Source organism: Hordeum vulgare, chromosome 6H, assembly GCF_904849725.1.
Source record: "Hordeum vulgare subsp. vulgare chromosome 6H, MorexV3_pseudomolecules_assembly, whole genome shotgun sequence".
Taxonomy (NCBI): Eukaryota; Viridiplantae; Streptophyta; class Magnoliopsida; order Poales; family Poaceae; genus Hordeum; species Hordeum vulgare.
Window position 1 is genome coordinate 490,518,934 of NC_058523.1, and position 14,242 is coordinate 490,533,175.

Consider the following 14,242-nt stretch of genomic DNA (forward strand, 5'->3'; position numbering starts at 1 on the left):
CAGCCGAAGCTGTGAGGCCATGCGAGAGTACGCACCATGCTCCGGTGGCTTGAGTCAGGGCCGAGCGCTGGTCGTTGGCTTGCGTCTCCACCACAGTCGGCCGCTCCTCCGCAAGGGGCCCGGCCAGGTGCGGACGCGCTCATGGCCGTGCAGGAGAGAGTCGCCGCGCGGAGCGGCCGCCATTGGCTACCACGGCGCCTTTAGGCGGCGAGCCGTCGCATCGCAAGGATGCGGACCAGGAGTACTTCGTACGCCGTCTCCTTGAGTGCCGCGTCGAGGGCCGCTCCATGAGGAGCCGCGTCGAGGACTCGACGGCCGCAGGCGCAGCGCGTCGGTGTAGGGCCTCCGCGTCTCGAGGTGCAGCGCCGGGAGCAGTCGGGCCATAGGATGAGGACACTGGTCCCGCCACTCCGTGAGGAGCCTGGCCGAGGGTCGCCGCTCCGGCGCGGCAATGATGCAGATCGAGGGCGTCGGCTTCCGCCGCCGCTGCTTCCGAAGAGGAAGCCTCGCCGTGAAGGTCCAGCGACTCGAGCGAGCCGACGGGCAGCGAGAGAAAAAGATTGATGTGGTAACGCATCGTTGCCTTACCTGTTATTTCTTCCGTTCTTCTCTTCTTCCGCGTAGAATCGCTCTGCGGGAGCGTGCTGATAACGTGTTAGAAATCAAAGTGATTGAATGGAAACTTGTGATTGTATTGATCTGGATAAAGCCCTACATATACAAGGTTTGGGTCGCCTCGAAGAGACGTCTGTTGACATACGAGAAGGTGTCGATACGGACGCTTGCGTCGGTACGTCGTTTTGGACATAATAAACACGTGCCTAATCTAATAGTCGGTTGCTAACGACGGTTGGCTTCGGACGGCATCGTTTTGTTTCGTAACAAAAATGACGAATGTAGGACAACTACTCGCTATGTAAAATTACACCTAGCCCTTTGGCACCTGCCACCTCGACCATGATTTTTTCCACAAAGATTATTGATGGCACGGAGACGTTTCGAAAGATCCTAGCGTTCCTCTCCTTCCAAAGTTCCCAGGAGATTAACATAAGGAGGAAGGCCAATCCTTCTTCATTCAACGAGCGCGCCAACGCAAGCTTGGTCTACGAAGCAAAGTGCTTGCACTTTGGTGTAGCCCAAACCTTCCAGACAGTCTTTATAAGTAACGTGTGCGCCCTTCAAACTGTAGCAAATAGGCCGAGGATGTGGAGTAGATCCCGCTCTCGGTAAACTTCCACGTGATCGTTTGAGGAAATGTGTCGTTTGGACATTGACACATTCTTCAAGGTAAAACTTAGAGCATCATTTCAAATAAAAAATCAAGATACGGTGCTTCAAAGAATACTACGTACAAAATAAAAAAAAATCTATGGATCTAGTAAACGACCCGACCGTGACCCTTGCAGACTTCCAGTTCCACCAGTAATAAAGGAACAGGAACAAGAACATCAACAGCCAACAGATCCAAGAAAACCAAAACAACGGCCAACTCAAGTTCCAAAAGCTCGACAGACACCCACCCGTTGCCGAGGCACAACTGCTAATTCTTGTGAGTATGCTGCCGGTGCATTGCGATATTAGTCACAAGTGATCTAAGAAAATAAAGTTTCTAAACATAAACATCTCTAACTTTCTGCTCACTTACAGGCTTACAGTTGCACCAGTAAAGCAACGAGAACACCAACATACCAAGGAAACCAAACACACAAGGGCCGGCCAACTCAACAAAAGGCTTTGACACTTGATAGACAAAAATGCACTTACTGTAGGGCTCTCCAGAGATCTGCAGCTTCCTGTCTGTCAGCCCATGGTGTGCTCCAGCATCTACTGCCGTTTCTCGCGTTAGCATTGCCGTCGACGACGGGAGGGGGATATATATATACAGACGGAGAAACGACGCTTCATCTGATCTCTCTAACTTTCATACACAGCTGGCTACGTGCTATTATCATACTTGGTAGACCATTCCGACCTCCAGGGTGGAAGCGTGGGGTATGTTGGCGGCGTAGGACGGGCCGCGGCTGTTCCTCCTCAGGAACTCGTAGAAGAAGTTGATCACGATCCGCTTCACGAAGCTCGACCCGCTCTTGGCCTTCATGTGGGAGTGCCCCAGGATGAAGGACATGCCGGCCTCCCTTGCGTCCATGAGGTCCTGCAGCTCGCTGCGAACCTCCGCGTCCACCTGGGCGCTCTTTGGCAGCACAAACCTCGCCTTCCTCCGCTGCGGTGCCACAGTCTGCTGGTTTATCTCCTTGTTGGGGGATGCCGATCCATCCGCTTCGCCGTCCCCGTCCTCCTCCCACAACGGAATGGCGCCGCTGCTGATGGAGGAGAGCTTCTCGCTGCCTTCCACAAAGCCATTTTGGTCAGCGCCCCCACTGCGAATGAACTCCGCGATGCTGTTGATTAGCTCCTTCTCAAATTCTAGATCATCCTGCTGCACATCACGGTACCCATATCTGACGATGACACGGTATAGCCTGTACTCTTTCGGACCAATGCGACCCACCAGAAATCTCTCTTCTGGTTCAACATGTGGCACTGGAACTGATTTAACACAGAGGAAGACCAGTACCTGATCAAAGATATAATCTATAAGCACTCTACAAACTAGTGGTGGAGTGGACTAATTTATCGGAACTTCTGAGGTACAATTTGTGAGAAGACAAACATGGTGAAATGCTGGCAAGATTTGGCATGCTGAATAGAAAAGATACGGCAAGGTGTGTCCATACCTGGTGAAATGCTGGCAGATTTGTTACGAAATGGGAGAAAATGGCTGGAATTCCAGACATAAGCTCTGTATGTATCAGCCCAATGCCTCGCACACGAACAATTCCCAGTGAAGGACCAAGGTTCAATAGCCAGTTTACTGAGACCTTGTTTTGAACATCAAACTCATACTTCTTTATCGTGCCATAGTGCCACACAGACATGACAACCATAAATATGAAGGAAAGCGTAATAGGGACCCAAGCACCTTCATGAAACTTGACAAGGGAAGCTGAGAAGTACAGTACTTCGATTGAGCCAAAGAAAATCAGGAAACCAAGGGCAATGAAGATACTCTTGTTCCAGACAAGCACGATAACCAATGACATTAAACAAGTGGTAACAAGCATAACCGTTATGACCGCAAGACCTGTATAAAGGAAGTTGGGGGGTTAGGACTGCCACAATTATAAATTCATTTCAGTACATGAAAATTCAAAAAGAAAAAATAGCATGCACATTTCTTGGTGTCCATAGGCAAGAACTGTCATCATATTAACTCGTCTCACCTTGTGCGTTCGCCAAGTGCTTTGTGTTGTTGAAGCTAATAGTAACAGCCAGGCAGAGTATCATCAGGATCCAATTGATTTCAGGTATGTAAATCTGACCGTGCACCGTAGAGGATGTGTGCACGATCTTTACACCAGGGAAGCAACTTAGTGCCGAGCACTGCTTGATAATTGAGAAGGTACCAGTAATAATCGCTTGGCTTCCGACTACAGATGCTAGGATAGCAATCACTAGAACAGGCCATCTGAGTTTTTCTAAAAGGACAGTTGTATACATCAATGCTCGAAATGCGCAATTCTTATACCTGTGAACTATACTACCAGCAATATTTAAGATAAAAAGGAAAACACAAAAGAATACCTGGTACTGAAACATAGAACCCAATATGATAGCTATTTTTCTCAAAGCTGTGGTGTTGAGAGATATAGGCAGCCTGTCCCATATAAGCCAGAACAAGAGCTGGATAAACCACTGACACAAACGCAATCTGATCAAAGCAGAAACATTGCGATAAGTAATTGATGATAATCCAGGTTTTAGTTTATGAATTGTGAGCACCACATGTCAAAGATATTAAAAGCTGGAATTAGGTAGAAGATAATGTGAAATATAGGAGTGACAAGGATATTGATCCCACATACAATAATCCTATATGCTGAGTCACAACTGATTTATTTCTCAAAATGAACAATAGACTAGAGTTGTATCTCCTAAATCAGAGGAAAAACCAGGTATCTTGCAAGTAAAGATATACATCTGTAGAAGATTAAACTACTGATTCACCTTTTAAGGAGATCATTTCATTAGTATTGCCATTCACATGGAATATACACATGTATGCAGAAAACAATATACTAGAGAGACGGTTGCTATCAAGTACGACATTTACTGAACAAGTACTTGACAGCTATCTATAACAATTACTCCCTAAGGACTAAAGGAAGTAAGGAAGGAACAAATGGTAGGTGGACCAAACAAGGGGATAGAATTATGAACAGTTAGAAGGAAAAAAAAGGATATCACTTTTAGATTTTAGCGCAACTTCTGTTATATATAGTATCAAATATACATATGTGATCCACGTATTGCCTATTACAACATTTTATTTTATTTTTGGAAAAGGAGGAATGACCCCCGGCCTCTGCATCATTGCCTATTACAACATCGCCCAGTATATAACACCGCTATACTTGAAACTCTCCTCCGAACTTTTTTAATAGAAATTATGTGAACTTATCACAACTTTAATAATATCAAAAAATGGACATGACTACAATAATATTGTTTTATAACTATACAACATACCAACACACAAATAAGGTCATCAACCATAGTGACACAAGTAAGGAATACGAAATATGTTGTGGAGTACTTTGAAAATGAGTGATTGTAAATAGTAATTAGTAGGGTGTTATCAAGGGATTAATTACCTCATACTTAAAAAAGAGGGGTTGTAAATAGTAATTAGTATGGTGCTATTAAGGGATTAATTGTGCATTTCAGACGTTCAACTTAATGGCTTGAGCCTATAGATCTGATTGGATGGATGCTTGTGTCACCTAGTCACCCTAACTTGTATTTTTTATATGGTATAGGACTTTACTTTTCTTCTTTGAATCGACTCATGCAAGTAATTATTGAATTGTGAACACAGAACTGAGATAAAATTAGGAAGTTCGTATCAGACACATCGACAGACAGGAAACTTGGCAAGGTTGAGTTAAGAAGGGGTGCAGAATAAACACCGTAAACCCTGTAGTATACCGTACAGTCGTTAATGATGTACTGTATATGTTGTGACAGACTCATCCCGTACCTGAATCGATCTCTGCGAGAAATGCCCAAGATCCGCATACATAGCTTCCGAGCCTGTGGGTAATACCATTTCAAATAAGTCTGTATTTTTCTGTGTGGTAATCTCTCGGCAGAGTCACATTTAAGCAGTAAAAGCAGGCAACAGCCTACCTTGTCCATACCTGTAACGCAGAGAAGGATTCCACCCAGTGACATCCAGCCGCCTTTCTGAGTCTTCTTGAGAAACTGATACATGTAGTAGGGCGAAAGGGCTCGATACACATGGTGGTTCCAGTAGATGATGTTGTAGAGCCCTATCGTGCTTATGCAGAGAAGCCAGATGCAGACGATGGGCGCAAACAGAAACCCAACTCTGTGTGTGCCATAGTGTTGCAGAGCAAACAGACATATAAGTATCGCGCACGTCACCGGAAGCCCTACATCTGCACATTGACATGCCACATTAAGCATTCATCGTATGCATGGTCTAATCAAACATATTGTCAAATGCTCAAATAGCAAAACAGCTCAGCTCAATGGGGATCAGCAAGTAAAATCAGAGACTGACATGGACGCATTTTGCTGCTTATCTAGCAGTGGAAACAGCTGAAAGAAGAAACGGATTCGACCTACATTTGTGTTGCGCCCTCTCCATTGATAGCTCGAGCCCAGAGACCGCGGAGAACACTGAAAAGGGTTGGACGGAGGAAGCACGTCAGAGGGCCCAAGAGGCAATGGCAAGGAGACTGATTGAACAAGACGGGAGAGGGGTGAAGCAAAAGGCTACCGGAGACCGCAGGGGTGAGCACGCCGTCGCCGATGACCATGCACGTCCCGAGCAGCGCGAAGAGCAGCAGGAGCCTCTGCAGCACCCTGTACCTCTCGAGCACCGTCCTGGCCCTGGAAACGGCGCCGCGGCGGGCGGCGGCGTCCTTGTCCTCCGCCATGAGGTCGTCGCTGGTGCCGCCGCCGGGCAGGAGGCCGGCGCGCACGTGGCGGCAGATGAGGGAGTATAGCGCGAAGGTGCCGCCCTCGCCGCCGTCGTTGGCGCGGAGCACGATGAGGACGTACTTGAGGAGGGAGATGAGGGTGAGCGTCCAGAAGACGAAGGAGAGGACGCCGTAGATCTCCTCGTTGCCCTCCGAGTGCGTGATGTCGTCCCCGGCGAAGGCGCTCTTGAAGACGTAGAGCGGCGACGTGGCCACGTCGCCGTACACCACCCCGAGGCTCTGGTACGCCAGCAGCAGCACCGCGCCCCACGACTCCCCCCGCTTCCGCCGCGCAACACCAACAAGAAGCAGCAGCAGCAAAACCCGTCAGCACACATAGCCCAACACACAAACGCACACAAAGAAGCTCCGGCGCCGAATCCAAGAAACCATAGCGCCGAGCGCTGAGCTCGCCGGCGCACTCACCTTCCGCGGCGCCCCCGCGCCGTGCGCGAGCTCCAGATCCATGCCGCGCAGACCGCCCGCGCCTCAATGCGCCGCGGCGCCCATGGCAGCGCCCGCGCTCCGAATCACCGCAAGAAGAAGACGGACGGACGGACGACTCCCGCCCGGCAAATCGCACCGCGGGGATTTATCTCCTCCTCCGACGCACACTCTCCCTCTCCAACCAGCTTTGCTCCTCCTGCTCCGTGCTACGAGAGGAGAACGGGGCAGACGCGGTGGCCGCTTTTCTTTTGCTCTCTCCGAGAGCGCCGCGACGAGTCAAACAAAAACAAGTGAAGGGAACAGGTTGGGGTTGGGGCGGAGAGACTGGAGAGCAGGCGTGCCCGAGTGACCAGCCAACCAACCAAGCGGAGGCAAGGCAAGAGGAAGAAGATAGGGACTGGGACTAGATGCGGGATGGCGCCGCGGTGGGCTCCTCTCCTCTCTCTCCTCCCCTCTCCTCCCGGGTTCGGGCTGCGCGAATTTTTTTATGTGGAGGTCGGGCGACGCGCAGCGGATCCTTGTAGCCGCGGAAGGTGGCAGGAAGGGAGGGAGCGAGCGAGCGAGCGAGGGCGGACGGATCGGAGAGCGCGCGCGCGCGTGCGGTGGCGTTGGGCGGGACGGGACGCGATACGTGGTCGCGGCTTTTGGAGGAGGAGTAGTAGTATCTCATTCTCGTCTGCTGCTGCGACTATTATCCGTTGTGGTTGTGCGTGGCTTTTAACGCCGGGGGCATGCGCTTTTCGCCGGGGGTTGATCGCCTTTTGTGCCCAGCTTTAGTTGGTGGTGGTGAACAGCGGATTACACATGTTGTTAGGGTGGAGCGGGAATCTGCTAAGGAGGAGTATATGTACTCTGCCGTCGTATCGTGATGTTCGACCACGGGAAGAAGGTGGCGAGCGAGCGATGCCGCATGGCACGGCGACGGAGTCTTTGGCTGGCGCGCGGGCAGGGACGGGAAATATATGGTTGCAAATGGCGTCCCTTCTTGGACCGCACCGTGGAGGACGGTATAGGAAAACTGTAGTAGATGGCACGCGCCCATTGACTCGTGAAAGAGGGGTTGCAGAGGGGGTGGAGGATGATGGTCGGCACAGAATGTGAAAGCTATGTGGGATTGAACTCTAGGTTTAATGAAAATCTAGGTTTTATGTTATGTGCTCCTTATGTAAAGAAATACAAAAAGAATTAGATAGTTTCGTTCGTCTATAAAAGATGTACACCGGTTACATGAATTCCAGGAAAGAAGGGCGTTATAAGCCCATTTTGAGGTGAACGGCCAAACATGACTCTTCCCTCCTAATTTTCCGGTCCTCTTATCTTATCCTAAAAAAAGGAAAAGATGCTTCACGCATTAATCTCGTAGCCACATCTCACCCCTTCATCCTTCCAATTGGCGATATTTACATACTTGATCAGCAAAAGTTATTGTAATGAAGGAGAGGTTAACCACAAATACTCATGTTGGCATGTGTAGAAATGAGAGATTTTCATTTGATAAAACGTTGTTTGGTCTGCGTGCAAAAAGTTTCAAGCCTTTTTTTCAAACGGATGAAGTATTTCTTACTCAAAGTGATTATCCTGCTATTTCAGCAATATTTTTGTCAATGATGAAGTGCTTGTGATGACCTCGCTCATCTTATAGTTCTACAACTCTAATGATTATCTGCCTTGTGAACGAGGTACTTTCCAGCAATGACATGCTTTCTTTTGCAGCTTGTCATTACTTCACCAATCTTTGGAGCGCTATGACTCTAGCCATCAACGCTTGTTTCAGTAAGAGTGTATGTGATTACTTGTATACAAAAACAATGTAGAAAAGCCAAGTGGGTTATAGTTAGAACTCTACTTATCAAACAACCAATGTAGGTAACTTTTAAGAAATACACTTCTCTAACATTCTCGCAGAGAGGTCGTTGGAAGCCTCTTTCCTATTGGAAATAATGGGCATTGGCATATGTATTTTCTCATTAAACAGAAGGCAACTTGTGTGGAGAGCATCTGGGAATTTAGTCTCACACTGCAATGAGTTTCTTCACGCAACGCGGATTCAAGTCGTTAAAGGTACGAATTGCTTTGATGTATTATGGGAAGCAACATATAAATTTAGAGAGGAAAATAGAGAGTGGTGAGAGAATTTGAAGCAGACTTCTCATAGGGATATATAATAAAATTTGAGCTCAAACTAGCTTCTATGAATTGAGGGGCATGTAGTTACGTTCCACAGGAAAACGATCCAAATAGCTTTGTAGGAAAAAACTGAATTTTAATTTTTCAAATTACTATAGAAAATAATGCAATCCAAAGAGACCGCCATCTGAGATTCCATATACACTCATAGCTACAAATCAATTTACAATTAGGGTAATACACCCATGGCTGAATCGTAGCTAAACGTAAGCATACTATTATGTGATACTTGTAAAACATATATCTTTATTTCTAAATTTTATTTAATTTCATTCTCTTAAAAAATTAGTTGATTTTAAGGACCAGCCTACTTTCAAAATAGAGTACTCTCTTCATCCCATAATATAAGAGCATTTGTGAAACTACACTGGTGTAAAAAATTCTTTCATATTATGAAACGGAGGGAGTAGTATATAAAGTTGTTATTTTCTAGTAATTCCCTAAAAGATTAGAAAAACTAGGAAAATAAAATGGGACCAGACACATGGATCGTAATACATGCAAAAGGGTATCAAAGGGGGCAGCCAAGGGTGGTGTGTCACCTTGGTTGTTGAATCCACAAAAAGACGCCTCCATCACCCTTTGCCCGAGAGTTTCTCAGTACCTCCCCAGTGTCTCCCTATTCTTGTTAAAAAGACCATGGGCACAAATAGTAACATACCCATGTGTGGAGGCTTCCACAAAGGAAATACTCATCAGTTTTCATCAAAATTGACATTGCACTGCTTCATTAAGTCAACGGACGTGTAGTAGTTATTCCTGTGTCCGAGCATATTGGGCCAACAAGCAGTTTTGGTTAGACAAAAGATAAAACATTTTTACGGCTTGAAAATTGACAAATAATCATGCTATAATTACTCACCCAAACAACTCTCAATTTTCATGTTGCCTCTCGCGTCGATATTGCATGCAAAGCCATGAACGGCACATGAACTGGTTGGGAGTTAATTTCATATTACACACATGTACCATTTGGAATTAAATTCCCTCAATTAGTGGAGACAATGATGCAAAACATATAAATCAGCCTACTAAGAACGGTCACCGCTCATTCGCCCCAATAAACCTGGACATATGAAGTACCTATATATACATCTCTCATTGTCATTTGGTTTGTAAGATCATACGAGGTGCCATGAATGGCTATGATCACCTATGTTTATGAATTTTGATTCTTAAATGTACTAGAGTTATCTTAGTTGGATTATGCATCTATAGATGCAAACTAGGTCTCTATTCTTGACTAGCTAATCCCCGCGCATTGCTGCGGATTTTGTAGAAGATAATGTATGCACTGATAAATATTAAAATAATGAAAGAAAATGTTGTTTTATTGAACCGATGTGATTTCATAAGGAATTTCACCCCAAATTTTTGCATGGCATTATCGTGCTTTAGTAGCATTCGCACACGTCACTCGAACTGGAACTAGAACATACTATAAATTGATAATTGAAGTAAAATCCACATAATTACCTCAAGAAAGTGCATATTAGTCCATAGACTTCACAAGTAAGACTTAGTTGCATAGGTGAGTCCATATCTCACGACATGCATAGGCTCTTCACGAAGTAGTAAGGATGCGATTTGTTGGGATTACTATTTAAGCCAGAAATTATGTTCATGTTGAAAGAAAGTGTGACTCGTTGGTGCTTGCAGGCATCTTGATTTTTCTGCAACTTTATTCTCATGCGCGCATGTGTCTTTACTGGTATTTTGTTTTCCTCGCTTTGCGTGATTGCACAATAATATATTTGTTTGTTGTTTTTCAGCAAATTCACTACTCCATTTAGCCCAAGAGTACGAGGGGAAATAAATGATCATTTTAATTTCATGTTGAATCTGAACTGATTGGGTTAACTACATGGAGGGATTACCTATTTTGTTATTTCTCTATAACAATAGTTGTGGGTTGGAGAGAGCGAGGTGTAGTTTTGTTTGAGTCCTTTTTTGTGTGTATCATTGCACTTCAAATATCCAAAGTCGGGTCAACGATGTTTAGACATAGCTTATAACTTCTGATTTATGATTGATGGCAAACCTCTCTATACTTTTTGAAGAAGGATGGATGGAAGTATTTCATGGTTTGAGTTTGTATTTTATTAGTAATATATGGTTGGGATTAGGAAGAAGAAGATACTCCCTGAATTAGTAGAAAGTGCCTAACCTTTGTAGACGGCAACATTTCCACATTGTCAGCTAAGAAGCTTTTCTTTATGACATAACTTTTGGAGAGCCTAGATACTGAATCAATCTCAATTCTCCTTGACAAGCGCCAAACAACCCCAACCGATGTAATACAGCAATATCTGGATGATTATCAATTTCATTGACTAGTTTAATTGATTTGCTGGATTATCCAACGTTACACTCCGTTTGACCTAGTACAATCAAATCATTTTGTCACATACTTGAAAAGATATTTGTACATCCAGTGGACATTATGATATTAAACAATGGATCCAACCCGAGTAGCAGAGACCTATGAAAGATAATGTTGACCACCTTTCAATCTGGTGTGCAATCTGTGAAATTTAAAAAGATGGGGTAAATAGTCTCTTCAAATCATGCAACGAACAAAATACGTTCCTATGACCATGAGATCATGTGACTCATTGACACCGGAGGAATACCTTGTGTCTATCAAACGTCGCAACGTAACTTGGTGACTATAAAGGTGCTCTATAGGTATCTTCGAAGGTGACCATTGAGTTAGCATGGATCGAGATTGGGATTTGTCACTCCGTATGACGGAGAGATATCTCGAGACCCACTCGGTAACATAACATCACAAATGTAACGCCCCGGACACCCATCCTAGAACTACTCCAAGCGAAGCACGCTTAACCTAGGAGTTCTGTTCGAATGGGCTCCCGGAAAAGAAGGTAACGCCGTGGACACACCCGCCGGCGGTCATTACTCCTGGCGGGATCTAGACTGGCCCCACATATCAATACTAGTCTTTTCTGCACACTTTGTCCTCACTCATGCGCACCCGGGATCAACTTCCCGGTCGGTCACCCATCCCGGAAAAGAAGGTAACGCCCCGGACACACCCGCCGGCGGTCATTACTCCTGGCGGGATCTAGACTGGCCCCACATATCAATACTAGTCTTTTCTACACACTTTGTCCTCACTCATGCGCACCCGGGATCAACTTCCCGGTCGGTCACCCATCCTAGAACTACTCCAAGCCAAGCACGCTTAACCTGGGAGTTCTGTTCGAATGGGCTCCCGAAAAAGAAGGAATTCCTTATTGACATAAGTAGTCTATCATCCCTAATAAGCCAGGCTATCACAACAAACAAGCCTTGCAAGCAATGTGACTAAGAGTTAGCCACGGGGACTTGTATTACGGAACGAGTAAAGAGATTTGCCGGCAGCGATATTGAAATAGGTATGGAGATACCGACGAACATATCTTGGGCAAGTAACATATCGAAGGACAAAGGGAATGATATACGGGATTAACTGAATCCTTGACATAGAGATTCAACCGATAAGATCTTCGTAGAATATGTAGGATCCAATATGGGCATCCAGGTCCCGCTATTGGATATTGACTGGAGAGTGTCTCGGTCATGTCTACATAGTTCTCGAACCCCCAGGGTCTGCACACTTAAGGTTCGGTGACGTTTCGGTATAGTTGAATTATTGATGTTGGTAACTGAATGTTGTTCGGAGTCCCGGGTGAGATCCCGGACGTCAAGAGGGTTTCTGGAATGGTCCGGAAACGAAGATTGATATATAGGAATGTTGCATTTGGCTTCCTAAAATATTCTGGGCATTACCGGTAAAGTACTGGGAGTGACGCATGGGTTCCGGGGTTTTACTAGGAGGGGCCACTGATACGTCCCAAACGTATCTATAATTTCTGTTTATTCCATGCTCTTTTGGGTGACCTTGTTATATGTTCTGCTAAACTTTTATATCTTTTTACACATATTTGGACTAAACTACTAACTCAGTGCACCAAGTGCCAGTTTCTGTTTGCTGATGTCTTTTAATTGCATGGACTTTACCCCAATTTTCAGAGCCCCAAAAATCCTGAGAAAAATGTATAAAAATCAGCGTGACGGAAGCTTCACGAAGCACCAAGGTGGGCCAAAGGGGAGACAGGCCTCACCTAGGTGGCCACCTGGCGCGGGCCCCCTCCTGGTCGCGCCACCAGGTCTCCTGGGCGGCTGGTCCACCCCCTAGCGCCCTCATTTGGCCTATATTTACCCCTCGAACGGAAAACTGTAAAGATATATCCAAAATCGCGAATTTCTCCACCGTTCCGCCGCCGTAGCGCTTCCGAGATCGGGAGCGCCAGAAGACCTCTTCCCGGCACCCTGCAGGAGGGAGGATTGACCTCCGGGAGCTTCTCCACCATCATGGACGCTTCCCGGACGTACCGTGAGTAATCCTCCTTGGACCATGAGTCCATGACCAGTAGCTATGTGATGTCTTCTCTCCAATCTTGTGCTTCAATGCTTAGCCATTGTGAGCTGCCCTACATGATCAAGGCATAGCTTCTCGATCTGTCATTATCCCTCGAGAAGTAGAAAGAATAGCAATTCCCATTCCACCCAAAACTTTAGGAATTCCTTGATAGTTGGTATAAATTCGTAAGCCGGGTCGGCTAAAAAAGTATGGTTTCCAGTTCTTTACCTGACTGCTCCGCGTTAAGGGGAAAATATAGGAAAAGTGCCTTTGGTTTTTGTCGGTTAAAATTTACCTGTTGTTGCTATGCTGAGTTTGCTGGGATCCGATGGATTATGAGATTATGTTCAGATTGTGATGAGTTATATATTTCGTTCTCCTTTTATATTATGTTCTTGAGTAATTCATGCATGTTCTCCGTTGCTTTTTATTGCTTTGGCCGAGCAGTAGATTGTAACTCCAAGAGGGAGCGTTATGCATGATTGTGGGTTCATGCCCCCTCATGTCTAGCTTGAGTGACAGAAACATGAGACTAGGGGATGTGATGTTGCCACCAGGGAGAAAACAACCGTGCTTGTAACCACGGTTGCAAGGATTGTTTACCTTACGCAAAGTTCGTTAATGCAGTTGTCCGTTGCTTTGAGTTTACACTTTGGGTGAGACTCGCAACTTAATACCATCGAGATGTTCTGGATAGATATATCAAGGTGGATGATTAGAGAGTAGATGTTGATGGATAAACGGTCTACTTGTCTTGGCGTACTGCCCATTAATTTTGAGCCTCTAACTTTCTTGTAGCATGATTAGCATTGCGGTGCGTTTATAATTCTGTCAATTGTCGAGTTGTAATATGTTTACCCAGCATAGTTGTTTATCATCTTTTGGGAGAGAGACATCACTACTGAACATCATGGGACTCTGGTCCATATTACCACCATTGCTTACACCTCCACCATTTACTGCTTTTATTTACTTTTCTATTGCAATCACTATCGCTATTCCCGGTTGTGTTTGATCCTTTGCAAACTACAAGGCCGGAGAGATTGAGAACCTCTCTGAACTCGTTGGGAGCAAAGTTATTTATTGTGTGTGCAGGTCCACGTCTTCTGCTAACGCC

General features: G+C 45.7%; 1 protein-coding gene across 1 annotated transcript; it reads right to left on the reverse strand.

Annotated features, from left to right (window-relative positions):
* Positions 1–1,495: 1,495 nt before the first annotated feature.
* LOC123404620 (potassium transporter 25) lies at positions 1,496–7,197 on the reverse strand. The gene is made up of 9 exons (XM_045098561.1): positions 6,492–7,197; positions 5,864–6,347; positions 5,710–5,763; positions 5,259–5,519; positions 5,099–5,151; positions 3,643–3,769; positions 3,282–3,536; positions 2,736–3,142; positions 1,496–2,575 (listed from the first exon to the last, which is right to left on the reverse strand). The coding sequence occupies exons 1-9, from the start codon at positions 6,531–6,533 to the stop codon at positions 1,949–1,951; spliced, it is 2,310 nt and encodes a 769-aa protein (XP_044954496.1). The 5' UTR covers positions 6,534–7,197; the 3' UTR covers positions 1,496–1,948.
* Between the last annotated feature and the right edge of the window lie 7,045 nt (positions 7,198–14,242).

What these genes read in the sequence shown, in the direction of transcription:
- LOC123404620 (XM_045098561.1), bottom strand. Translation starts at nt 6,533, where the DNA reads ATGGATCTGGAGCTCGCGCACGGCGCGGGGGCGCCGCGGAAG. An exon ending in AATCCTTCTCTGCGTTACAG is followed by an intron (nt 5,152 to 5,258) that starts GTATGGACAAGG and finishes TATTACCCACAG; the next exon opens with GCTCGGAAGCTATGTATGCG. An exon ending in ATCTGCCAGCATTTCACCAG is followed by an intron (nt 2,576 to 2,735) that starts GTATGGACACAC and finishes ATCTTTGATCAG; the next exon opens with GTACTGGTCTTCCTCTGTGT.